Genomic DNA, 26,765 nt, shown 5'->3' on the forward strand with positions numbered 1-26,765 from the left:
TGGACACTCAGTCACAGGGAAAGGGCTTCTCTGCCACACAACGGGCCCCAGGGAACCTAGGGAACACTGAATGGGCAGGCTTTACACAAAGAAGCCTGGGAAGCTCCTGGCCTTTACAGAGCTTAGAACTAGAACATGTTGAAGAAACCACACTTCCGGCTGTGTGTGATGGAAATATGCCAGAGACTGGTAAGAAGGGCAAACAAGCAGTAGAGGACCCGGAGAGGGTCTGTGAATTCGGAAATGCTCCCTCAGCCAAGACCAGCCCAACTTCTGACTGGGCCTGCGGTGGTCCCTTAGGGCACTACAGGAGTCATTACAGCTGTGACATCTCTCAGAGAGGCCTGAGCTTCTCCTCATGTCCTCTCCTTCTATCAGGTGGGCCAGAGTTTGTGGGATGAGCGAGGCATGGAGAAGCCGAGTTCTCTACTTGTCCCCTGGCATCCTACAGACACAGAGCTGGGGAGGGTTATCTGGGCCCCTTTCAGCACCTGGACATTGTGCTCCTCCACTAAGAGATTCAGCCCTGCCCTCTCTCCCTGACCTTTCTGCCTCCTCCCTTCTCTACCTCGTAACTCCCATGCCCTCACAGCCCATCTTGCCCTCCTGCCCAGTGGTCGGTCCTTACTCCTTAAGCTTTCGACGAGAGCCTTCCTGCCCACTATACTTCTCCCTCACATCTCCCAGTCCTGGGGGAATATGACTGTAAGCAGAGTGGCCAGACCAGCTAGCGTGCTGCCTTCTGGGTGGTGCCCATCCCGACCTAGTCTGTGTGGGGACCTTTCCCAACAGGACCCTCTTCTTTACCTGCCCAGCGCCTGTCTACCTGGGAACCTCTAAGTCCTATGAGGGCAGAACTGGGTCTACTTACTTCTCTAGCATAACCTCAACAAAATTCCAGAGTCCTGCACAGGCCAAACATTCAACAAACATTTGTTGGAGCAAAGTAGAGTAACTCTTTTCTAGTAGTAATTCTGAGGATATAGTATAGCTCAAATGTGGTCTTAAAAATTATGCCACAGGGCGGCTGGGTGGCTCAGTAGGTTAAGCGTCCGACTTTGGCTCAGGTCATAATCTCGCGGTCCGTGAGTTCGAACCCCGCAACAGGCTCTGTGCTGACCGCTCGGAGCCTGGAGCCTGCTTCAGATTCTGTGTCTCCCTCTCCCTCTGCCCCTCCCCCATTCACACTCTGTCTCTCTGTCTCTCTCTCTCAAAAATAAATAAACATTAAAAAAAAATTATGCCACAAGGGGCACCTGGGTAGCTCAGCCAACACTTGATTTTGGCTCAGGTCATGATCTCACGTTTCGGGGATTCGAGCCCCATGTCAGGCTCTACACTGACAGAGCAGGGCCAGCTTGGGATTCTGTCTCCCTCTCTTTCTGCCCCTCCCCTGCTTGCTATCTCTCAAGATAAATAAAAATAAACTTAAAAATTATGCCATGAGCATTTTTACTTGGGTTTAAGTTCATTCCCTTTTTAAAATTTCTGGAGTATTTCAAATGTAAAGAAAAATACAGAGGATAATATAATCGAGGTCACTCAGGGTGCCTGAGTGACTCAGTCGATGAACCAAGGTCATGATCTTGCAGTGTGTGGGTTCGAGCCCCGCGTCAGGCTCTATGCTGACAGCTCACAGCCTGGAGCTGCTTCGGATTCTCTGTCTCCCTCTCTGTCTGCCCCTCCCCTGTTCTCTCTCTGTCTCTCTGTCTCTCTCTCTCTCTCAAAAATAAATAAACATTAAAAAAAAGGAGAGGTCCCTTTATCCACCATCAAGCTCTCAAATCTTCCACTTTGGATAAATCAGTGTTTCATTTTCAAAGAAATAAAACACTGCAGAACACTTGAAGCTCCCTGTACACCTCTCCGCCCCCCTCTACTTCTTTTCTCTCCAGGAGTGATCCCTACCTCATCTCCGCTGTCTACCATCCTCATGCATTTTTATAACACTGCCACATGTGTATGCGCTCACGAAATATATAATATGGTATTACTTGTTTTCAACAATGCCATTCCAAAACTTGCTAATGTCGCTCAACACTCTGCAGATTTATCCCTGATACACAATTTCGAATCATGATACACGAAGTACTGTTCGTTCATTTCACTGGGGATGAAAATTCTAGTACATGACTATGTCACCCCTGTCCACCTACTCTCTCGCTGGGGGCATTTAGGTTGTTTGCACTTTTTTCACTATTGCAACGTGGCAGTGACAATCCTTGTGTGTGACTCACGCATCTATACCAGAACTACTCCAGGTATAACCGACAAGAATTGCTGGTTACGAGCAAAGTAAAATTAGCAACTTTACTAGACATAGCCCAAATGCTCTCCAAAGCCCTTTTACTAATGTCTACCTCCATGAGCAGCCTATGAGAGCCTCTCTTGCTTACCAACCCAGGATTTTCAGACATTTTAACTCCTTCTGGCCCAATGGGGGTAAAGTGTTATCTCATTTTATTTTCACGTTCATTTCTTCGAGGTTGACCTTCTGTTCAGAGGGAGACGTTTGGGTTTCCTCGTCTATGGACTATTGGTACATATCCTTTGCCTATTTTCCTATGAAGTTGTTCTGCTCTCTTGTCAATCTGTAAATTCTAGAAATTAATTCTGTCAATTATATCTAGTGATATAAATTCAAGTTAAGGATCATTAGACATAGTAATCTCTTCAGCCAGCAGTGAGATGAACCCTTCATAGGTTTTTTTTTTTACCAAATTCATAAACCCTGTCCTTGGTCAGACTCTCTAGAAGCAGCCAGTCCATCTTAATTCTCTGAGGTGCTTCCTAATTCTGAACCACAGGGCACATAAAGGTCATTACATTTTCAAGACACTAGGGTCCCACTGAACATCAGCTGCTCCACAGCACTGGGGAGATAAAACTAACCGTACAAGTTACATATGCCCCTCAAGAAGTGAGCAGCCTTGGGGCGCCTGGGTGGCTCGGTCGGTTGAGCATCCAATTCTTGATTTCGGCTCAGGTCATGATCTCACTGTTCATGGGATCGAGCCCCACACGGGGCTCTGTGCTGATAGTGTGGAGCCTGCTTGGAATTCTCTCTCTCCCTCTCTCTGCCTCTCCTCTGCTCACGTTCTCTCTCAAAATAAATAAATAAACATTAAAAAAAAAAAAAGAATGAGTAGCCGTGGGTGATGGTCAATGTGAAGTCTAAACTGCTCAGACGTGGTCTCTGAAGACCAGGCTGGTGACTCCCACAGCCACATGAGTTGGATGGTGCTTGGGGCGTTAACCCCAGCCATCGGCTCAGAGCCACCCAGTGAGGTAAAGCCGGCTGCTCAAGAATCTTCTGCTAAGAGCTGCATGTTTGCATTTTCTGAACTAAAAAAAACAAAAAACAAAACAAAACCTGCTGGAGCTTTTATATATGCCCAATTTAAAACTAATTTTAGACCTCCGATAATTCCCATAGAAAAGGTGTAAGGGTATTTGTTTAGTGATGATTACATGAAGCCAAGTTCCCGATGCATTAACCAGTCTGGAAAAACAAACAATTCCTTAAGGGCACAGAATTCCAAGCACCCTGATTCTGAAGGAGACATTGCAGTGCAAGTAATACAGAATACAGATTTGTGTTCCTTACTGCAGCTCATATTATGGCTGTCGAATTCGCACGGATGACCACGAAAATCATAAATCAAGGACAGTCTGGATGACTCTGGGTCACAAAGAATTTGGACAAATATAAAGTTTAGTTTATTCAGAAATGTTTCCTGTTTGAAAAAAACAGAGTCCCATTAGATTCTAAGGGGACTTAGAAATTCTAAATTCCTATGCTAAATACCATTAAAACCATAAAACAGACTGTTGACTATAGAAAACAAATTGAGGGTTGCTGGAGGGGAGGCGGGCAGGGGATGGGCTAAATGGATGGGTATGGGTGATGGGTATTAAGGAGGGCACTTGTGATGAGCACCGGGTTTTGTTTGTAAGTGATGGATCACTAAATTCTACTCCTGAAACGAATATTACACTGTATGTTAACTAACTGGAATTTAAATAGAAACGTGAAATAAACAAAAACAAAAAACTGATCTACACTGAAGAAACATGAATACATATACATATCTTATGCCTATGGTTTCACAGGCACAAACAGGACACTGAGTTCTTCTGTAACTTCTAGGAAGCGGCCAGTTAAAAATCTCAAAGCAGATAGAAGTTAGTACTTTTGAAGTTAACCACAACTTTTATACCTGTTACTTTATTATTTAAACATTTTATTGGTTATGCTAAGGCTCTGTATAAATATCTATTAAGTACGTTAAAAAGATATACAAAAACATACTAAGTACTTCAAAAGAATTGTTCCCTATTTTGCGGCACCTGGGTAGCTCAGTCTGTTAAGCACCTGACTCTCAATTTGAGCTTGGGTCATGATCTCATGGTTTGTGGGTTCAAGCCCTGTATCAGGTTCACACTGATAGTGTGGAGCCTGCTTGGGATTCTCTCTCCCTCTCTCTCTCTCTCTCTCTCTCTCTGCCCCTCCCCCACTCACACTCTGTCTCTTTCTCAAAAATAAATAAAAATTTTTAAAAAACGTTTAGAAGGCATTTCCTTTCATTATCCCATCAGCAAGAGAAGCCTAGAAAATCCCAAGACCTTTCCTCAAATGTTACCGGCCTCCTCTCAAGCACTGCTATGCACACAGAGACAAAGGAAGAAATTTGGGGGCTGGCTAGTTATTTTTCTTTAAGCTTTAGATGTAAATTTTTGTATTCAGAGTGTGACCGACCCCCAAAACAGAAAGAAAGCAGACATAATGATTAGTTGCCTGATAAACCAGACCCCACCTCCCACAAACAGGCAACAATTTGAAAAGACATAGAGTTGAGAGTAAATTACGTTTCAAATTTCAAAGTATGTCCTTTCATCTAAGATAATTTATGTTCGTATGAACTTTCATTTGCTGCTTATCTTATTTTCAAAGACACAATTAATCTCACCGGGACTGGAGCCTGAAACCAGAAGCAGAGTGGACCCGTGGTCCTTAATGATATAGTCAAATAAAGAAGAACACAAATTTACATGTTCAAGTAGCAGGCATTTTTTTTTAATTTTTATTTAAAAAAAAATTTTTTTTTTAACGTTTATTTATTTTTGAGACAGAGAGAGACAGTCATGAACAGGGGAGGGGCAGAGAGAGAGGGAGACACAGAATCGGAAGCAGGCTCCAGGCTCTGAGCCATCAGCCCAGAGCCCGACGCGGGGCTCGAACTAAAGGACCGCGAGATCGTGACCTGAGCTGAAGTCAGACGCTTAACCGACCGAGCCACCCAGGCGCCCCTCAAGTACTGAGCCACCCAGGCGCCCCTCAAGTAGCAGGCATTTAATTATTTTTTACACCTAGAGAATTAAACACCACCCTCCTTTTTAGCCTAAGCTTGGACCAAAATTGGAGGCAAAGAACAAGAAAGAGTCAAAGAATCAGGGAGATTCGATGTCTTTGTCTCGCTGGCCTGGCCTTTGAGCTCCTTTCTTGCCTTTGGTTCAACTCTTTTCTCAACCTAATTACTTAGTCCTCCCTGTTGGTAAAATCCCCCGTTCCCTGCTCTCATTCATGCCTCTGTAGTTTAGAAAAAGGTGCAACCCTAGGGAAAAATCAGAATTAAATGAGGTCACTTCTGCCTTCTTGGTAAAAGAAGTTAAGGCATTTCTCTAGGGGCTGGAATGGAACTGAATTCGGAAAAAGTTCGAGGTGACCATGACATGTTATCTGCCATCCGCAGAGATAATATGTGCCCTATTCATATTTTTTTTTAAAAAAAACACTTAAAAAACGGTAAGGCATACATAACATAAAATGTACCATTTTAACTATTTTTAAGTATACAGTTCGGTGACATTAGGCACATTCACACTGTTGTGTGACTATCACCACCATCCTTCTCCAGAACTCTCTTCATCCTGCAAGACTGATACTCTGTTCCCATTAAACACTACCTGCCCCTTCCTCCACACCCCCAGCCCCTGGCAGCCTCCACTCCTTCTACCTTCTGTCTCTGAATATGCCTGCTCTAAGCACCTCCTGTCAGTGGTCTCATACAATAATATATAATACCTTTTAAAAATTAAACATTAACTTCATTTTAAAATGAGAGTATTCAGGTAAATAACAAATGTTAGAGAAAATTGCACCTTACAACTCACCAGAGGGATAATATGAGGTAAGGAAGGAAATTCAGGGGGTGCTCCTTTGAGTCGGAGCAGGGCCTGTGGCCGGAGACCAGAGAACAGGGACATCTGGCATCGAACAAGAGAGTCACATTCAAGGGAAAGGAAGCAACTAAATCGAGACATGAAGGGAGATGAAAAGCCTCCTGCAGACTGCTTTTTCCTTTTGTTGAGAAAAATATAGCGTTTATTCGGAAAAGATAAGAGGATACACTAAAAACTACTGCTAGGCCTCTTCTTCTTTTAGAATAGAGGGCAGAAGGAACCTCATGCCAACTGTGTTCCAAACATGCTTCCTCAGAGCTAAGTGCCCTATAATGTCTGGCCTGACACAGCCAGCAGGGCGCCCAGCTGCCAGCTTCTAGTCTTATGGCTTACCCACCAGCAATTACTAGAACAAAAAGCTCACTTGGAAGAGGAGCAAGAAATGAATTTTTAAAGCCAAGCAACTTAAATTCAAATAATTCTGGTCTTGAAATGGTATTAGGATTTTTCATAAGAAATTTGGGGCATATTCAAGAGAAACCAACTATTTAAGAAAAAAAAGAGTCACAATTCAGTGGGCTGGTGGCTAGTTACTCTGTTCTAAGTGTTTTGACAGGCATTAAATCATCACATTCTAGAAACCACATTAAAAGTGTGTGTATGCAGGGCGCCTGGGTGGCTCAGTCAGTTGAGCGTCCGACTTCAGCTCAGGTCATGATCTCGCGGTCTGTGAGTTCGAGCCCCACGTCGGGCTCTGTGCTGACAGCTCAGAGCCTGGAACCTGTTTCAGATTCTGTGTCTCCCTCTCTCTGACCCCCCCCCCCCCCGTTCATGCTCTGTCTCTCTCTATCTCAAAAATAAATAAACGTTAAAAAAAATTTTTTTAAAAAGTGTGTGTATGCACATGCGTGTGTAGGTATCACAAACCTTTGAAGTAGAACATGGAGTGCAACAACAGTGGTGACCAGATGTGGCTGCTTGGATAGTGTTTGGTGTGAGATGTAACAGCTGTATAAACCAAGCGAGGAGGAGGAGTGTCCAGAACCATGGAAACATGCCACCTTTAATTACCGCCCCTGATGCACATGTTCATTTTTCAATTTAGCGGTATCTCTCCAGGACCGAAAACTATCCACAGGAACGTGCTTTGGGTAGACATGGAAACTCCTTGTGTTGTATTCTCAAATATCAGAATTAGGAACTGACCCATGAATATTTTTTGCAGCATTTAAAATGTAGAACATCTGGGGTGCCTGGGTGGCTCAGTTGGTTGGGCGTCCAACTCTTGATATGTGCTCAGGTCCTGATCTCGCGGTCATGGGATTGGACCCAGGCCGGGCTCCTCGCTGAGCACGGAGGTTGCTGAGGATTCTCCCTCTCTTCCTCTCCTCCCTCTCAACTCCTGTGCGCGGGTGCATGCATGTGCCCTCACTCTCAAAATAAATAAGTAAACATTAAAATAAATAAAACGTAGGGGTGCCTGGGTGGCTCAGTCAGTTGAGGGTCTGCCTTCAGCTCAGGTCACGATCTCACGGTTCATGAGTTTAAGCCCCTCATCAGGCTCGCTGCCATTAGCACAAAGCCTGCTTCTTCAGATCCTCTGTCCCCCTCTCTCTCTCAAAAATAAAAAATAAACATTAAAAAGATTAAAATGTTCTACATTTTACTTATTTATTTTTTGTTAAGTAGGCTTCATACCCAGTGCTAGGCTTGAACTCCCGACCCTGAAATCAAGACCTGAGCTGACATCAAGAATTGGACACTTAGCTGACTGAGCCACCCCGGTGCCCCTAAAAAGTAAAACATTTTCAAGTTCTTACTGCTTGGTCCGTGATACTAGCTTGGTAGTTTCACGTAAGTCACAACATTTATATACTGTTGAGTTTAAGGAATCATTTGAAAGACTAGAGGACCCTAAACCGAAACATGCCACCTTCAATTACTGCCCCCGATGCACACGTTCATTTGCTCTAGATGCCGGCCATACATTTGTGCCGCTCCTTTCCTGAGCCCCACGCAAACCAAGTGAGCAGTTTTCCAAATAAATCTGTACAGAAACTAAGGGAGGAAAGCAGAGTATGAAAGTCAGGCTTCAATAAGGTCAATAGTGCTTTCCCCATTTTCAGTTTTCTAGACTTGCCATCACTTTCTCCAAGAGTCAAAAGTCTAGATTTCAACATTTTGTGAGACAAACTTGAAAAAAAAAATAATTTAGGCCTTCTGTTGAAAGTTCCCTTTGTTGGGGCGCCTGGGTGACTCAGTCAGTTAAGCGTCCGACTTCAGCTCAGGTCATGATCTCGCGGTCTGTGGGTTCGAGCCCCGCGTCGGGCTCTGTGCTGACAGCTCAAAGCTTGGAGCCTGTTTCAGATTCTGTGTCTCCCTCTTCCTCTGACCCTCCCCTGTTCATGCTCTCTCTCTCTCTCTGTCACAAAAATAAATAAATGTTAAAAAAAAAATTTTAAAAAAGATATTTAAAAAAAAAGAAAAGAAAGTTCCCTTTATTGACGGTACCCACGTCTGCTGAATGAAAGGGGAAAGCAGGGGCGCCTGGCTGGCTCAGTAGGTTAAGCGGCCAACTTCGGCGCAGGTCATGATCTCGTGGTCCGTGAGTTCAAGCCCCGCATCAGGCTCTGTGCTGACAGCTCAGAGCGTGGAGCCTGTTTCAGATTCTGTGTCTCCCTCTCTCTGACCCTCCCCCGTTCATGCTCTGTCTCTCTCTGTCTCAAAAATAAACGCTAAAAAAAATTTAAAAAAAAATGAAAGGGGAAAGCATTTATATCCTTTAATTATTAATATAGATCTCTATGGTTTAGGGGTGGGATGATTTTCTTTCCTGCTAAAATTCACAGAGACTGGGTCAAGATATTAGCTCAACAAAGGGATATTAAATCAAAGCAATTTTAACTATAAAATGTGGTAGAATTTTTCATACAGTAAACATTTAGGCTGTTAAGTGACAGCAATTTTTTAAGTCTGAATATCAGCTTTGAAGCAATTTTGAAATGTAAGTTCACGACGGCTCAATAATCCCAAGTAGGGGCTGAAATAAATTAAAGCACAAGTGTGTTGATGAGCTCAAGTTGCCTTTGTCAGAAAGTTTCCACAAAATGCTGCTGCTCCTTCAAGTCAACTCTGACTTTGGGATATGAGAAATGAGTCCCTAGAATGAGTAAGGAATGTGTTTCCCTGGATGAGCTAAGAAATGGGAATTATTCTCTTTGGGTAGCGAGGGCTCCCAAAAACCCTTCTGAAGATCAATTTTGTAGTCATTCTGGCACCTTCTTTCTAACTCAGGTATAGCTGGTCAGTGGGCCTTTCACACGGAGACTCTTTCCTGGCACAGTTCAAAAAAGGACCTGGTTGCTGTCTATGCTGGGCACCTGCACTGTCGATCTTTCCCTCCAGTGCTAGTTTAAGGATGCACCTTCTCCCATGACCCACATGCTTTCAACTGTAGGGCAGTGAGAGAACTGAGTTTCATTCGGACATCCTACTCTGACTTTGGCCATTCCCACACTTTCTAAAATGAGTCATGAGGTTCAGTTCCTAAGGAAAAGCATCCTTTGGTAAATTCTTAAACTTGTATAAAAGTTCCAGAGGCTAAAATATCCTGGCTTTGGAATGGTGCAGCCAGGGACAGGTTCTACTGGTGCTGTTAATGTGACCCTGTGGTCTACACAGCATCTGTATCCCTGAGATAAACTCAAGAGTTCCACTTGCTTTAGAGCAACATGGCTGCCGTGTCTATGGCACGGCCCAGAGTGAAAAATGGGAAGTGACAGGGAATCCAGGGGAGGACCCAGGTGACTTTCACATAAGCTTGTCTAAAGCACACTAACCATACAGTCAACAGAGTCAGCTTGGGGCAAGGAAGATCAGTTGATGCCCCATGGAGAGAACAACCGGTCAACTGACTGGGTTTGTTCCAGATTTCAACCAGTTATTTGGTAGCAGGTAGGCACCGCTAGAGAAACCACAGAGTATGATGAATTAATATGAATTGTTTAGAACCACAAAAATGGAAAGATACCGAATTTCAGTACCTAAAAGCAGCAAGTTCTTCTTGCGCATATAGGAAGGGGAAAATCGTATTTTATCGACAGCACTCTCTAAGATATCACGTGATCAGGGCGCCTGGGTGGCTCAGTCAGTGAAGCGGCCGACTTCAGCTCAGGTCAAGATCTCACAGTCCATTAGTTCGAGCCCCGCGTCGGGCTCTGGGCTGATGGCTCAGAGCCTGGAGCCTGCTTCCGATTCTGTGTCTCCCTCTCTCTCTGCCCCTCCCTCATTCATGCTCTGTCTCTCTCTGTCTCAAAAATAAATAAGACGTTAAAAAAAAAAAATTTTAAGCTATCACGTGATCACAGAATTTAATCAGCCAGGGTGGTAAGACTAGTTATAAAGCAGAATTTCAAACTACAAAAGGGAAAGAGAGTTGAAAGTCCTCTGCACCCCAGTGTTTGATTTAGAGATGTTGGACAGAAACCAGAATGCAACTTTTGGTTATTTACAGAAGCTGTCAAAAATACATTTTACCAGATCTCGAGCCACCATGGTTGTTTATGGGTAGCTGGCAAATGTCCACGTGGGATTTTATCTCAGCAAGGAAAATTTACAACCGTCAAATCCAGCCAGTGGAAATAGGGTTGATGAATATATGTGAGTCTACTTCATGACCTTGTGGAAAATGTGTGAAGACTATCCAGTCCTCAGAGAGGCGCTATCCAGGCCAGACTTGCCTCTCTCTAGAAGCAACCTCAAAGTAAGAGAGCAAACTTGGTGGTATTAAATGCAGGCCCTGTGACTTCTAGCCATTTTGTCTAAATTGATTCTATATACAAAGGGAAAATATACCCTTTGAATCTACCTTCTGTTGGATTTATATTTTCCCATCACCTTTGTCATTGTAATTTTTCTTTAGCTGTAGAAATGGCTGCTTTACTCTGACATTTACAAAGTGTAAGTGCCCATTGGAACTCTCATACATTGCCAGTAGAAATTAAAAATGGTGCAGCCACTTTGGAAATTAGTTCCACAGTTCCTTGAAACACTACACAGAGTTCCCATATTCCCTAGCAACTGCACTCCTAGGTATACACCCAACACAACTGAGCACATGTAGCCACATAAAAACATGCACACAAATGTTGCATTATCCAAGGTGGCCCAAAAGTGGAAACGATCAATATCCATCAACTGATGAAGGGATAGATAAAATGTGGTACAGGCACACGATGGAATATTACTTGGCAATAAAAAGGAATGAAGTGTTGATACATGTTGTAAGTTAGATGAACCTGGGACACATGATGCTAAGTGAAAGAAGTCAGTCACAAAAGACCACGTAATGTATGCTGCCATCATATGAACGTCCAGAATAGGCAAATTTATAGAGACGGAAAGTCGGAGTCTGCTTGAGACTAGGAAGTCTGAGGGGAAAAATGAAGAGTGGATAATGGGTTTCCTTTTGGGGTAATGAAAATGTTCTAAAATTGATTGTGGTTATGGCTGCATATACTAAAATCCATTGAACCGTACATGTTATTTTAATGTTTATTTATTTATTTTGAGAGAGAGAGAGATAGAGAGTGAGCAGGAGAGGGACAGAGAGAGAGGGAGACTGAGAATCTCAAGCAGGCTCCTCACTGTCAGTATGGAGCCTGACACGGGGCTTGAACTCACGAACTGGGAGATCATGACCTGAGCTGAAACCAAAAGCCAGACGCTTAACCAATTGAGCCATCAGACGACCTGAACTGCACATTTTAAATTAGTTAAGTTTTATGACATGTGAATTATATCTCAACAAAACTTGTTTTTTTGTTTGTTTGTTTTTTTTTTAAGTATAAATGCCAAGACAAAAGAGCTCCTGATCCTGGACTTACAGCCACACCCTCCTCCCTGCCCTGCCCCTCTGTGCACTTGCCACTGGGCCACTCTCCCCAGCTGGGGCCCAGTACCTGCCTGGCTGTTCCAGAGCTTCACACACGCCCCTCAGCTGCTAGCCCAGCCGCTCAGTGTCGGAAGGCCACCTTCAACTTGGCCGCCGCCTTCCTGCTCCAAGCTTCTCATCCCGATTTCTCTATATGCTGTCTACCTTTGCTCAAGTGTGAGCCAACCCGTCTGGGTCTCACGTGTGTGTTACTTAGGTGAAAATCTCTTGGGTGATGATGATGATGGCGATAGCTAATATGAATCAGGAGCTACATGCTAAGCACCGTTCTTAGTACTCGTAAGTATTAAAAACTTACAAATGTTGTTAACTATTAATAAGTCCTACTTTAACCTGCTTAATCCTCCAGAACAACTTTAAGAGGCAGAGACTCCTAAGCACTGTATTTTACAGATGAGGATTCTAAGAGGCAGAGAGAGGCTGTCATGTTTCCGGGTCACACAGCCAGCATGCAGCAGAGGGAGCCTGGAATAGACATGCAGACAGAAGGGCTCCAGAGCCACCAGTGGGTCCGTGCTGTGGAACCCGACACTTGGCTGCCTTGTCTCCTTTTCAGTGTTTTTGCCACAAGTCCTCAGAAGCCAGTCAAGTAACAAAAAGGAGTGAGGAGGGTTGTATGTGAGGTAATAAGGAGTGTGGGGACTGCGGTGAGCTGGCAAAGGCACTGCCCTCTAAATAGGCGGCTTCAGGCGCACCCGGGTGGCTCAGTCGGTTAAGCGTCCGACTCCTGGTTTTGGCTCAGGTCATGATCTCATGGTTTGTGAGATCGAGCCGCAAGTCGGGATCTGTGCTGATAGTGAGGAGCCCGCCTGGGATTCTCTCTCTCTCCCTCTTTGCCTTTCTCTCTCTCTCAAAATAAATACATAAACTTAAAAAAAAAAAATAAAGAGGCAGCTTGTGTTTTATCTCCATTGAACTAACTGTGATTATGCAGGACCGTGGGCCCAGTATTGTTGGATCTTTTCTTTTTTTTTTTTTTAATGCATTTTAAATGTTTATTTACTTTTGAGAGAGACAGACAGCATGAGCAGGGGAAGGGCAGAGAGGCGGGGGGGGGGGGGTGGACAGAGGTCTGAAGTGGGCTCCACGTTGACAACAGTGACCCTGTGAGGGGCTCGAACCCATGAACCGTGAGATCATGACCTGATCTGAACTTGGATGCTTAACCGACTGAGCCACCCCGGCACCTTTTTTTTCTTTAAAAAAAAAAAAAAAAAAAAGTAAAAATCTAAATTTTTATGTGAAATCTTTTGATTTTTAAATGTTGACAGCGAATTCAAGGTTTAAAAAAAAACAAAACAAAACTGTGCGGGCCACCACCATCTGAACGAAACCAAACAGGTCAGCAGTTTAATTAAATCAGAAGCTACAAATTGGGGGTCAGCAGGTCCAATTCAGAGTGGATGAATGGACGCATGAATGGATGGATGGATGGATGAATGAATGAATGAAGCAATGACAAGTTGGGGACTAAAAACAGTCTTCAACAGACAAGCTTTGGTGGACTTCGTTCTCTTCCAACAATCTAAAACCTCCTTAGAAAACCATGCGGGGATTTAGGTTTTCCATGAGGAGGCACAAACGGAGAGGCCAAGGATGCGGAGCTAAGGTGGGAGCAGAGAGAGCCAGAAGCAAGACTGCAAGCAGCCAGGCGCCCCCATCTCTAAAAGACACCAAGACAGGTGGACGCAGGGCAGAAGGAGGTGCTGACTGGAGTTGCCCCGGGGCAGGGCGGGGCAGGAAGGAGAGCCAGCTGGGTGAGGCGGGCACAGAAGCAGCTGGGACAAGTGTAGAGTTCAGCATGGGACGTGCATCCCAGTCTAGTCCCCGCCCCGATCTCTCAAGCAGCCCCTGCAGAAACCGAAGGAGCAGTGTTGGGGGTGTTCCGTGTGCATAGAGGTGGCGGGGGTGGGCTCACACTGAGGCAGAGAAAAGAGCCAGAAGCCCACTGCCAGAGATGTCCCAATGGGCCGCACAGGTGAGGAAACACTGTGATAGGAACAAAAATGAGGCCTCAGGGAGACTGGTGGTCACGAATGAGGTGATCGCTTCTCATGGGTCTGAGCAGCAACTGGGAACAAGTCCGCCCTTGTAGGGAGGAATATTTCATCACCGGTAATATTTAGAATTGTTGGTGTATGGTGCTATTCAAAAGGAGTCTGACTTCTAGAAGGTTATGTCCTCTTCAAATATTTTTCCACGGGGACGCCTGGGTGGCTCAGTCAGTTAAGCGTCAAACTTCGGCTCAGGTCATGATCTCACGGTTTGTGAGGTCGAGCCCCGCGTCGGGCTCTGTGCTGACGGCTCAGAGCCTGGAGCCTGCTTCAGATTCTGTGTCTCCCTCTCTCTCTATCTCTCCCCGACTCATGCTCTCTCTCTAAAATAAACAAACATTAAAACAATAATAAAATAAATAAATAAATAAATAAATAAATAAATAAATAAATAAATAAATATTTTTCCACAGACAATGAACTCCCGCTATTGCTTGCAAGTGGGCAAGATCTCTCCCACCACCTACCTCTTGCTGTGCCACTGACAGAAGTCTCCTTCTTAGGCCCTGCTCTGTCCTGGGGAGGGAAGGCAGCCTGGAGACAGCCGACCCCGTGCACATCAGCCCTACACTATCCAGTCACGGCACAGTCCACCAGGAGTCCCCAGACCTCAGTCTGCCTGGCACAGGCGACGGCCTCTATCACCTCCACTGCCCGTGGAATCCACACCGCCAGTCCAGAGAAGTGCAGCTCCAGAGCTAGAGATAGCCAGATGGAGTGCTGACGAGTGGATGTAGAAACCAAGGGCCGGTCTGCTTGCCGCAGATCGCCAGCAGGCACTGTTGGTACTCTCTTTCTCCAGCTGGTGCACCCAACACCCGGCTCTGGGACTGCTGTTGCTTGGCCATTCTGGAAGGCTGGGCACTCCCATCCCTATCCTTCACTCCTTTACAGGTCATGCCTTAGTATATCATGGGCAATGCGTCCTTGTTTCCGCCTCTAAGAAACCTGGCCTGAGACCCTCCTGCCTCATTTATATATTTGCAACCACTGCTGTGTCTGAACTGTCCCAGTGGTCCTAGCCACACCCCCTCCACTTCTCCGCACTGGCTCAGTCACCAGAGTGAGCTTTCTGAAAGGTAGATCTGATCATGCCATTTCTCTGCTTAAATATTTCGGTAGTAAAATCTACATTTCCCACCAAAGCCTATGAGGCCATTCTCGCTCAGCCCCCTCCCCACTTGCCCTGCCTCTGAACTTGCAACCCACATCCATCACATGAACATTCTAGACCAGCCTAAGCGTGCTATGGCATTTCACTTTGCCCAAGCTACTGCCCTGCCCGGAGCACCCCTCTTCTCTCCGTTCTGCTCCCTTCTTCTGCTGGCTGATTTCTGGTTATCCTTCACAAACTCAGTTCACAGGGGTGCCGAGATGGCTCGGTGGGCTAAATGTCTGACTTCAGCTCAGGTCATGATCTCACAGTTCATGAGTTCAAGTCCCGCATCGGGGTCTATGCTGACAGTGCAGAGCCTGGAGCCTGCTTCGGATTCTGTGTCTCCCTCTCTCTCTGCCCCTCCCCTGCTCATGCTCCGTCTCTCTGTCTCAAAATAAACAAACTCTAAACAAAACAAAACAAAAACAAAAAAAAAAACAAAAAAAATCCACAACACCTCAGTTCAGAGATATTCTCCTCTAGAAAATCCTGTCTGAGCACTTCCCACCCCCTGTCCCAAATGCCCTCACTTCCCACTGCACTGGGTTAGGTGTCTTTGCTCTGAATACACCCACATTAGACATTAGGATTGTCTGCTTAGTCATGATCTCAGCTCTTAAGCATCTCTGTGTACTCAGTACCTCACATGGTGCGTTGCACCCACTGGCATTCAGTAAACATCTAATGAATGAATGAATCCCAAATAAAGAACCCACCCAAAGGGTGCCTTCAACCCTCAAGGTAGCCTAGGATGAACAGAGAACATTTAAGGTGAAAGCCATTTCAAATCCTTCCCTCCTGCCCTATAACCAGATGTTTTTAGATTGAACGAAGCAGAAGACAGTTTGGACAGTTAACAGTTGTTAAGTAAAGGGCATAAAGCCTTGGGAGGATACTGCCTGTTGCCAGTATGTGTGAAGGAAAAAAGGAGCATGCTTATCCTTTGACAGATTTTTAAAAATTTCACACCATTATACACAGTTTAATAAACTGTTTAGCTGAAATTTGCATTCTGGTTATAAATGAAGGGCATTATGTACAAAATAGTTTGGGAAAAGCTTCTCAGTAAGTTGGTAGATTTATGTATTAAGAATCAGACTAATGTCTGCACTATAAGCTACATTGTTTTCACCAGTTTATTAAACCATTGTTCTCAATTCCTTTTTTTAACTTTTTTTTAATGTTTATTTATTTTTGAGACAGAGAGAGAGAGAAAGAGACAGAGTGTGAGCAGAAGAGGGCAGAGAGAGAGGGAGACAGAGAATCCAAAGCAGGCTCCAGACTCTGAACTGTCAGCACACAGCCTGACACGGGGCTGGCACCCATGAACCATGAGATCGTGATCTGAGCCAAAGTTGGACGCTTAACCGACTGAGCCACCCAGGTGCCCCTGCCATTGTTCTCAATTCCTAAGCCTGGCTTATGACCCAAACAAAAAGTAATTTGAAATTTGTGGAGGGAAAAAAGGAAAAAAAGAAGGAGGGAGGGAAGGAAGGAAGGAAGGTAGGAAGGAAGGAAGGAAGGAAGGAAGGAAGGAAGGAAGGAAGGAAGAAAAGGATTCAAGAACTAGGAAGTTAGATAGTTCCTACTTTTCTACCACTTTGATTTTCATAAAAGTCACTATAGTCACCCATTTAAAGGAAATAGCTATATTTGGCCTCAAAATGCATAGAGTGAGTGGGTCCTGCCAGGAGGGACTCAACTTTGCAGAGCACTTAGCACTGACAATGACTGGGTGAAGATAGGAAAGGTTGAAGAGGGGGAGAGAGGAAATACTGGGATAGAGCTCTGGCAAAATGTGTTCCGGAAAATAAACAGAGGGCTGAAGAGCAAGGGGGCAAGAATATATGTCAGTGAAAATGTCAAAATCTGATAATACCCATCGTTTGGCAGTGGTATAGGCAGAGAGGAATTCTCCTGCGCTGCAGGTAGGCGTGTGAATGGGCATAGCCATTCTGGAAAACAAGCTGGTGTTACAAAGTTAACAGTGACTTGTTGTAGACCATCCACTTGTAGATGCATACCCTGGAGAAACTCTAGAACATGTGCTCCACACCACGTGCAGAGATGTACATCAGCAGTGCTGGTCAAAGCAAGGCACCTGGGTGGCTGAGCATCCGCTTTCGGGCTCAGGTCACGATCTCACTGTTCATGAGTTCATAGTTCAAGCCCCGCATCGGACTCACTGCTGTCAGCACAGAGCATGCTTCTTCAGATCCTCTGTCACCCCCACTCTCTGCCTCTCCCTCACTCATGCTCTCTCTCAAAAATAAATAAAACGTTAAAAAAAAAACTAAAATAAAAAAAAAAATCGTGGTCAATCCATTCAGTGGACACCAACTCTAGCTATGTGAGTTAACATGGCAAAACCACAAAGCCCTAATGTGGAATAGAAAAAGCAAGTTGCAGGAGAACTTACATACAGTAAGATTCCACTTATATAAAGATCCCACACTGGCAAAACGAAACAATGTGTTACTTAGGAGTGCATGCGTATGTGGCAAAACTACTAAAATACATCAAAGAAATGATTATCACAAAAGTCCAAGTAGTAGCTGCAAAGTTACTGGTAATGTGTTATGTCTTGAAGGCAGTGTTCATTATATTATTATTGTTTAAACCTTACACATGACTTTATATTCTTCTGTGTGTATTATTTATTTGTAATTCTTAAAGAATTTAAGAAAAAAAGTATAGACGGATGGAGAGTCAGAGGTCATGGGAAGGTGCGTGCGCTGGGGGGGCGGGTACGAGGAGAAGGTTACACGTCGGCTGAACTAAGGCCACTATTTCAGAATTAATTTGGGGGTTTCGCTCAAGGATGCCAAATGGTGGGGCGCCTGGGTGGCGCAGTTAAGCGTCTGACTTCAGCCAGGTCACGATCTCACGGTCCGTGAGTTCGAGCCCCACGTCGGGCTCTGGGCTGATGGCTCAGAGCCTGGAGCCTGTTTCCGATTCTGTGTCTCCCTCTCTCTGCCCCTCCCCCGTTCATGCTCTGTCTCTCTCTGTCCCAAAAATAAATAAACGTTGAAAAAAAAAAAAAGGATGCCAAATGGTACTACAAAGGAAGGGCCATGAAGCTATACATATTAGTCTATAAGCGCTCCCTCATCCCAAAGGGTTCAGCTGGCTCTCTCTCTACCTAACCCTGCTATCTGGTCATTAGCAATTTGTACACACCCTGCTCAGTGCTGCTGCAGGCACTTGAACTCGCTTTCACCCCCAAAGCATGCTGAAACCCAGTCTTTGTTCACCATCTGGACCTATAGCAAAAGACATCTAGTATCTGCCAGCTACTGGGTGGATTAACACCCTCCAGTGGCTAAATCACCTATAAGATATAGTCCAGGCTGTCTGCTGCCACCATGCCTTTGTACGTGCTATTTCCCCGCCTCAGATGCCATCCTCATATTCTACCACCCTATGGAGTCCTCTTAGGACAACCAGATGTCACCCCCAGAGAAGTGAGGAGTAATCACTCCCATTTCTCCAGTCAGCTTCATCTTCTGGGCCTATATAGGACCCCAAATGTGTGTCTAATACATACAGCACTTAGCAATCGATGTAATTAACCGACGCCATGATTCTATCCCCATTAGACTCTGAGACATTCAGAATCAGAACCTTTGTCGATTTACCTTTTTGCCATGGGTGATATTCAAAGTGTCAATCAATCGGGACTTCTGGGCAGCACTCAAGTAGAGTGGCTATAAGGCTGAGGCCATGTCCCGCAGATGTCTCCCCCCGACCCCCAAATTGCCAGGTATCAACAACTTAGTTGCTGAATCATTCAAAGGTGGCACGGAGGGCAGGAAAGGGGCCAGGCAGCTGGGATGGAGGGACGGGAGCTCAGGACGGTATATATTTCCCAACCAGCATAGAAGTAATAACAACTGGCATGGCCATTATATAGCTTTATCTAACAGCTCAGTATCCATCGTTTTATATCTCTAGGGACAGGTAGAGATATTTAGGTATGCGTAGTAAATATTTAATGAATATTTACTGGAAAAAAACAACAACAGGTACATGACACGGGAGACTATTTTCCCAATAAGACAGGGTCGAGGAATCTGAGACGTGGCTTGGACAGTAACTTTCTGTTCTTTTCGCTTTCCCACCCAAAGCAGAGTTTGGTTAACGGATGAGCACAAGATCCAAGTTGGTCTGATAAGACTCAATCCTGGGACTTTTGCTTGAACACCCCCAACCCCTCCAGTCCCTCCAACCCCTGTTGCCAACAGTGTTTAAAGTTTCTGGCAGCTTTCTTACCCCTGTGAAGGGGAAGCCTCTTGTGAAAGAAGCCTGCAGAGAGGGAAGCAGAACCAAGAAATGGAGAGAGGCAGGCTCCTGAAAGCTGATTTAAACCCCTAGAACCAGCCATGCCTGAAGATCCACCTTGCAGCTTTCAGTTAAATGGCCCCATAAATTCCCTTCCTTGCTCATGATATTGTGACATGGGCTTTTGTTTTTGTTTTACCTTTCCGACTATTAAGTCCAGGCTGACTCAGCTAGAAAAATACAAACCTAGTAAAAATACAAATCTCAGTTTCTGTTATGCATATCTCTTAACTTTTCATGGCCTGTGACATTTTGGTAGGTCATCTTGGTAACTCACCTTTCACCAAGGAGAACATCTGATAGATTTATAAACGAGGGAAAGTCCAGTGTGTTCATGACAGGATAGGCATGGATAGGAATGAGCAAAGTGTCATCTCCCTAAAATTAATGGGAAAAAGAAGTCAAGTTTATCATACTGGAGGCTATAATTTTCAAAGGTGAACTTGTAGGCACTTTATTGCTTATGTTGTCTTCTATCGTTAAAAATATTTCCTTAAGAAAGCTGAGTGCTTAAACAGAACATTAGACATACTGAGCTTTCTTAGCTATAACCAAAATGTAGGCGATTCTAAGCACATTTCATTGAAGCGATATTCACTATTACCCAGGGGAGATGATGCCTTTGTGTAGACACAAAGACAGTAATCTATCGGCTTCTATTTCAGAAAATAAGAAGAAAACACAATCGGCAGTAGCCTGAGACGAACAGAAACCATGATGGCAGCAGCTGATCCAGATGGCACCGAACAGTAAACAATGAACTGGTATAGGGCACATCTACTTCCGGCCCTGCCTAACATATGACCTTGAACAAGACCGTTAACCTCTCCAGGCCTCGATTCTTCCTTTGCAAAATGGGAATAATTTCGCCTTCACTTTAAAGGTATTTATTTTTATTTTTTTTTAATGTTTATTTATTTTTGAGACAGAGAGAGACAGAGCATGAACAGGGGAGGGGCAGAGAGAGAGACACACAGAATCCGAAGCAGGCTCCAGGCTCTGAGACATCAGCCCAGAGCCCAACGCGGGGCTCGAACTCACGGACCGCGAGATCGTGGCCTGAGCTGAAGTCGGACGCTTAACCGACTGAGCCACCCAAGCGCCCCTAAAGGTATTTTGAAGAATGAAAGCCAGTGCTGGCCTGGAAGAGTTAAGAGCACTGCATACATGCAAGGTATCATTATTAGCGCTACCATTAAGTAGCAGCAGACGTGCTGTGGCGCTCTGTACGCCTGCCCTCGACATTTGTATTCTTGGTACAGATACTCCTTCTGAAAGCAATACTCTAATTTTTAGTTGAGCTTTTTTATTTTCTGTTTAAAAATTGAAACTCACTGGGGCGCCTGGGTGGCTCAGTAGGTTAAAGCATCTGACTTCGGCTCAGGTCATGATCTCCCAGTAAGTGAGTTCGGGCCCCACGCTGGGCGCTGTGCTGACAGCTCGGGGCCTGGAGCCTGCTTCGGATTCTGTGTCTCCCTTTTCTCTCCGTGCCCCTCCCTCACTCGTGCTCTGTCTCTCTCTCTCTGTCTCTCAAACATGAATAAATGTCTCAAAAATTTTTTAAAAATGAAAAAAAAATGGAAACTCATTGATCACTAAAACATACTCTTCCAGTTTTAGTTTTGAAAAATTAAATTTAGTTCACCCGAAGTCTTCTTGACTTACAAGAGCCAGACGTGGGAGAGCAAAGGGAAGTGTCGTGGTGGGGGGGACAGTCTGAAGAGAGGGATTGACAGCATGTGGAGCTGGGCTCCGGCTGGAGGCCACGGGACGAATTCACTGGCTTAGAAGAGGCTCACAGGGACTCACACGGCGCAGCCAGCTGGGGTCAGGCCACACAGGCTCCCACCTCCCTGCAGACCCCCAGGGCTGCCTCTGAGGGCCTTCCCACAGGACACCATCCGGTCCCTGGGGTTTATAATCACAAATTAGGGGTGTTGCTAATTTTGTAACCTAGCACTTAAAGGAGTATGTCGAAGCTACTTGAAAAAGTCCTTATCAACTCCTAGTGCTACACGATAAATGAGGTTTCTAGGCCAGGGCAGGCAGGAAACCTACAGCAAATGATGTCTCACGGCTCTGCCCTGGTTCTTTGTGGCTCTCACACCTGGGGCCCATGTCACTGGACAAGGACCCTCGTGCCACTCACGCCAACTGCCCAAGGAACATACGCACTGGGTGAGAACTTCACTTACCGTATCATTTCTTCATTCTTCCCTCAGGATGGAAGTCTTGACATCCTTCTGCCCCTTACCCCAAAAACAGCAATTTTAAGAAAACTTACCTTACAGTGAACCCGAATGCAGTCGTAATAGTATCGCCACTCATCCGGAGAAAATGTAATGGTGATTGTGAGGGACAAGCCGGGGACAAGGTGGTGTTCCTAGAAGACAAGTAGGCTGTCATGGGGACAGGCCCCAGAGCACACAGGCTGTCATGGGGACAGGCCCCGTCCCAAGCCGATCTACCACCCAGAAAGCCACAACCTAACAAAGAACACAGTGGAGAATAGGTAACCGGATCGCACTTACCTTTTTCACATACTTGATCTGAAAGTATTCGGTTTGAGGGGGTAAAATATGCACATGCGTGTCTTCATTGGAAATATTGACCAGATGCTGCGAGAAACAGAGAAGCATTCAGAGAAAACACGGTCTTATGTATCTGCGTACTTACCTCCTCATTTATTTAGACCTTACCTTGTTCCTGAAGGGATTTGAGGAGATAGAATTTATTAACTTTCAAAAAGATTTGAAATGCATCACACCCCATTTAAAGAATAATAAAATAAACACAACCCCATTTAAAGGACAATAAAGCACACCCACGTGCCTTCTGCCCAGACTAGGGGCTTTACGAGAGCCTGTAGCCCCCAGGAAGCTATCTGCTTGGGCACGTGCCCCTCCTCCCCAGTCCTGACCAGTTACCTTGTGTGCCTTTTTGTTGAACTCTGTTAACCGCAAAAACAAAACTGCCGGGGGATGCCTGGTGGCTCAGTCAGTTGAGCGTCTGACTTTGGCTCAGGTCATGATCTCACCGTTTGTGAGTTCAAGCCCTCCATCAGGCTCGCTGCTGTCAGCCTGTCAGCAGAGCCCGCTTTGGATCCTCTGTCCCCTTCCCTCTACTCCTCCCCTGCTTGCAATCTCCCATAAATAAACAAAAATTTAAAAAACAAAACCAAACCTGCCAGTCATCTTGCCAGCAAAAATGGGTTTATTCAGAAACAGCAGAGAACTGCAAACCGGGACGTGCAGGCTACTGAAAAACCCATACACAAGTGCCCAGACTAAAGGAGAGGACTGCTCTCTTATAGAGGAAAGGGGGAAAGGGGGAGAGCAGTTATAAACAAAAAGTCCATTGGGGTAAACTCCACTGGAGTTTGAAGTATAGGAGTTTTTCACTGGCCGAGCTGTGCCGGTCTCTCATTGGCTGGGCTGTTGCTAGGGCAGGAGGAAAACCTTCCTTTTTCCTGCTGAGATAGTAGCATAGTACCTAAGGTACATCTCTTCCTATTGGGTGTGCAATTGCAGCGCGGTGGGGGCGTGAGAGCTCTCCCTGCTGGCCACCCGACTCCTCTCAGAACCAGGTTGCTTTTCATTAAGGAATTTTCACAACAACTCCATTTAGGCCTGTGACTCAACTAAGAAGAAGCCAGCCACCCGGTCATCTCCCACAGTTTCTGGAATTACATGCCACTGGTGCTGGGGGCCCAGCAACGCTTAGGTGGTCAAAAAAATCAGGAAAAAGGCCTGTGGCTAGGACAGCCTCCAATCCATCCGTGGGGCAAATGGGAAAGAAGTCCAGGTCGGGAATTCTCTGCCCGTGAGGTAGGACAATATGATGGACAAATTAACTTGGTCTCCAAGTACAGGTGTCTTTCCTCCTTCTGCCTGAGATGGGACCAAGAACTTTGGAATCTGGGGGTTTGGGCTTCACCTGGGCAAGGAACAGTTAAGAGGAGTTTGGTTTCCAAAGTCTAGGCCAGAGGCTGGGCCTGTCACGGGGCCCATTGTCCAACACTGAAGCCCTAAATTAAAATTCAGATATTACTTCCTGATGACGTTACAGTAGTGTTTGCATTTGTTAAAAGTTCTTTTTTGTCACCTCTGAACATGCCTAAAGTGACCCTGTGTTTTGGCATATCTTTTCTTTTTTTTAATATGCTAAAAGCCTTAAAAAAACAAAAAACAAAAAACAAAAAAAGTTCTCCAGGCCACTCCTGACCTCCAAGGAGCCTGCAGAGGGGCAGTCTTGGTGAAGGTGTGGGCTCCTGGGGCCCTGCTCTTGAGAGGGGGTCTTTCAACAGAGATTGGGGGGACAGGTATGCTGGGACCCAGGATGACTGGGGCCTGTGTTCATCACACCCAGAACCCTGGGGTGGTGGGACCTGCCTGGAGGTGGAGAGGTAGCCATGCAGCCCCAGGACCTGGAAGCCTTGACAAAGAACTCGGCCCCCTGGGGTGCCTGGGTGGCTCAGTGGGTTGAGCATCTGACTTAGGCTCACATCATGATCTTGCAGTTCATGAGTTTGAGCCCCACGTCGGGCTCACTGCTGTCAGAGCAAAGCCCACTTGGGATCCACTATCCCCCTCTCTCTGCCCCTCCCCTGCTTACATTCACTCAAAAATAAACAAACACTAAAAAAAAAAAAGAACTCTATGCCCATGCTTGTCATCAAGGGAAGCCCCTTGCGTTGCAGTCCAAGAATTGGGAGTAGAGGTGGTTTATATTGTCTGTCACTTAAAAAAAAAATCCAGTATGAGGATAGGGCAACAAACAAGGGTGGTAGGGACTGCTTTTACTGTGTATCCCAGGTATGTATTTCTTAGAAGAAATCAGTAATCTGCACTCTAGGAGTACTTAGTGCACACTGCAAGATCCTAACCCAGAGTCCATACTCCAGAGGTGGCTACTAAAAGCACTTCAATCCTGTTCACCTAAACTGACACTAGAGGGTCTTCAATATAAGCATAAGGGATGTTCAGGGTATACGTACTAACTAGGAACATCATACAGGCATTCCCGCTCTTAAACCAAAGGCACAGGAGAACCTGGTGAGCCCAGAGCCCAGTGTCCTTTACAGTGACCTCCAAAGACCCAGGACTCCTTTAGGTCTTGCGTTTTGCACAGCACAAAACATGTTGTTAGCCCGTTGGAAGGGTGGCCAATCTTACCCACAGATGCTCCTGCATCTGCTGCCAGCAAAGCTTCCTTGCAAGGAGCTAATGGCTGGGCCTTCCGGGAGACTGCGAGTATGGAAATTCCTTTTTGCCTGCTTGCTAGTAAGTGTCATGCATGGCACAATTTCTTCTTGGGCCTGTTTGCATTGCAGCAGATAAACCCGGTAGTGAGGCTGCTGGGAGGGGACCGGTGGCTCCCATCTCCCATTGGGGTCAGATTATCAATATGCACCTGGCAATGAGACATAACTTCATGGACTTAGGTCAGTTTGCAATCAGCAGCATCACGGGCTATAGAGAGGTCTGTCCTCAAAGCTCCTGAGGTGGCTCAGCTGTTCCAGTCTTCCTGAATGGGAGGAGACAGAAGCTGGCTCTCCCGAGACTGGAGATGCGGCCAGCACCTGTGGGTGAGGGCCCAGCCACAACTCGATTTTAAAAAATACAGAAGGGGCGAGCGCCTGGGTGGCTCGGTCGGTTGAGCGTCTGACTCCTGATTTCGGCTCAGGTCATGATCTCGCGGTTCGTGGGATCAAGCCCCCTATCAGGCTCTGCACTGACAGAGTGGAGCCTGTTTGGGATTCTCTCTCCCTCTCTGTCGCTACCCCTGCCCTACTCGCGCTCTGGGTCTCTCTCTCTCAAAATAAATAAATAAACATTTAAAAAAAAGTAGAAACCTAATGCTTCCTCCAACCTGAGTGTGGCAGAACAAATTCAAACATGCCCACTACTCATTTGTAGGTGAAGCCTATGCTTTGGAACTCAGGAGATAATATCTGCATTGTCAAATGAATAAAAAAATAGCAATAAGAAAATACTGAATTAATTTCTTAAATAATTAAACAACATAGATCCCATTTATGATCATAAAAGATGTATTCTTTGGCTATACATTGCAGGGGGGTGGGGAGGATCTTAAAGGCTGCAATAGGGAATTGAAAACTAAGACTATTATTTCAGAAAGCCTGAAGCAACTGTTAATTTATGTAAGATAAGTCTGTATAGGCTAACAACTTTGTTTTGGGCTGGCCGCGGCAACACTGCTTGTCTCATGAGAAAATGGAGTAATGATTTATTTAACAAATATAGTTTCCCAAACAAAATCTTTCTTCCAAGGGGGTAAAAAGAATTTAAGAGGTCTTTGTTTTGAGAAACACTATTTCCAATTTTGAAGTAAGTTGAAGCATTGATCTCAATATGAATCCAAGCAAAATGCTTTCAATCCTTTAACCAGATCTGGATCAATCTCAAATGTTAATGAACAATTTATTGTGGTTTTAAACCCACATTCAACCATTCCATTCTTGGGAAATTTGCATAGTTTCCTGTAGCAACACCAAGATAAAAACAGAGCTGGATTTTCCCCGTGTTTGGCAAGAATCTCAAGGTAATTGCCTTAGGCTTCCGCTTAACTCTGCTGGTGGAAACAGGAGGCTTGGCTCTCCCAAGATCTCCCAGAAGGCTATTAAGATGAAATCATTTTTCACATGTATCTATTCCTGTTTGTACAAAAGAGATGATCTCTATTCTTCAACAGAATGAAGCTTTCACCTCCCTCCCCAAACCCTACAGTCTAAGTAAACCAGATTGCACGCTAGTATCCAAATATACAGCATGGACCCTGAACCTCTCAACGTCTTCCTTTATGCCCTGAATATCTTTTTCCCACTTCTCTTTCCTTCTGGGCTATATCAAGTGGCTTCTCCTCCTCATGCTTATCTTTTTGTTTTTAAGAAACAAAACTTTCTTTTTTAAGTAATCTCTACACCCAGTGTGGGGCTCAAACTTATAACCCCAAGATCAAGAGTCACATGTTCTGGGGTGCCTGGGTAGCTCAGTCAGTTAAGCCTCCGACTCTTGACTTCAGCTCAGGTCATGATCTCACGGTCTGTGAGTTCAAG

General features: G+C 45.3%; 1 protein-coding gene across 10 annotated transcripts in view; it reads right to left on the reverse strand.

Annotated features, from left to right (window-relative positions):
- The window catches only part of CFAP221 (cilia and flagella associated protein 221), a 106,264-nt gene that overhangs the window by 70,415 nt on the left and 9,084 nt on the right, over positions 1-26,765 (reverse strand). For all 10 annotated transcript variants that reach the window (XM_053214905.1, XM_027055976.2, XM_027055974.2 and 7 more), the window contains 3 exons: positions 22,219-22,305; positions 21,972-22,070; positions 19,965-20,065 (listed from right to left, as the gene is read on the reverse strand). In XM_053214905.1, the coding sequence (XP_053070880.1) occupies positions 19,965-20,065; positions 21,972-22,070; positions 22,219-22,305 (287 nt within the window). The remainder of the gene's footprint in view (positions 1-19,964; positions 20,066-21,971; positions 22,071-22,218; positions 22,306-26,765) is intronic.

The sequence above is a fragment of the Acinonyx jubatus genome, chromosome C1 (genome assembly GCF_027475565.1).
Source record: "Acinonyx jubatus isolate Ajub_Pintada_27869175 chromosome C1, VMU_Ajub_asm_v1.0, whole genome shotgun sequence".
NCBI lineage: Eukaryota > Metazoa > Chordata > Mammalia > Carnivora > Felidae > Acinonyx > Acinonyx jubatus.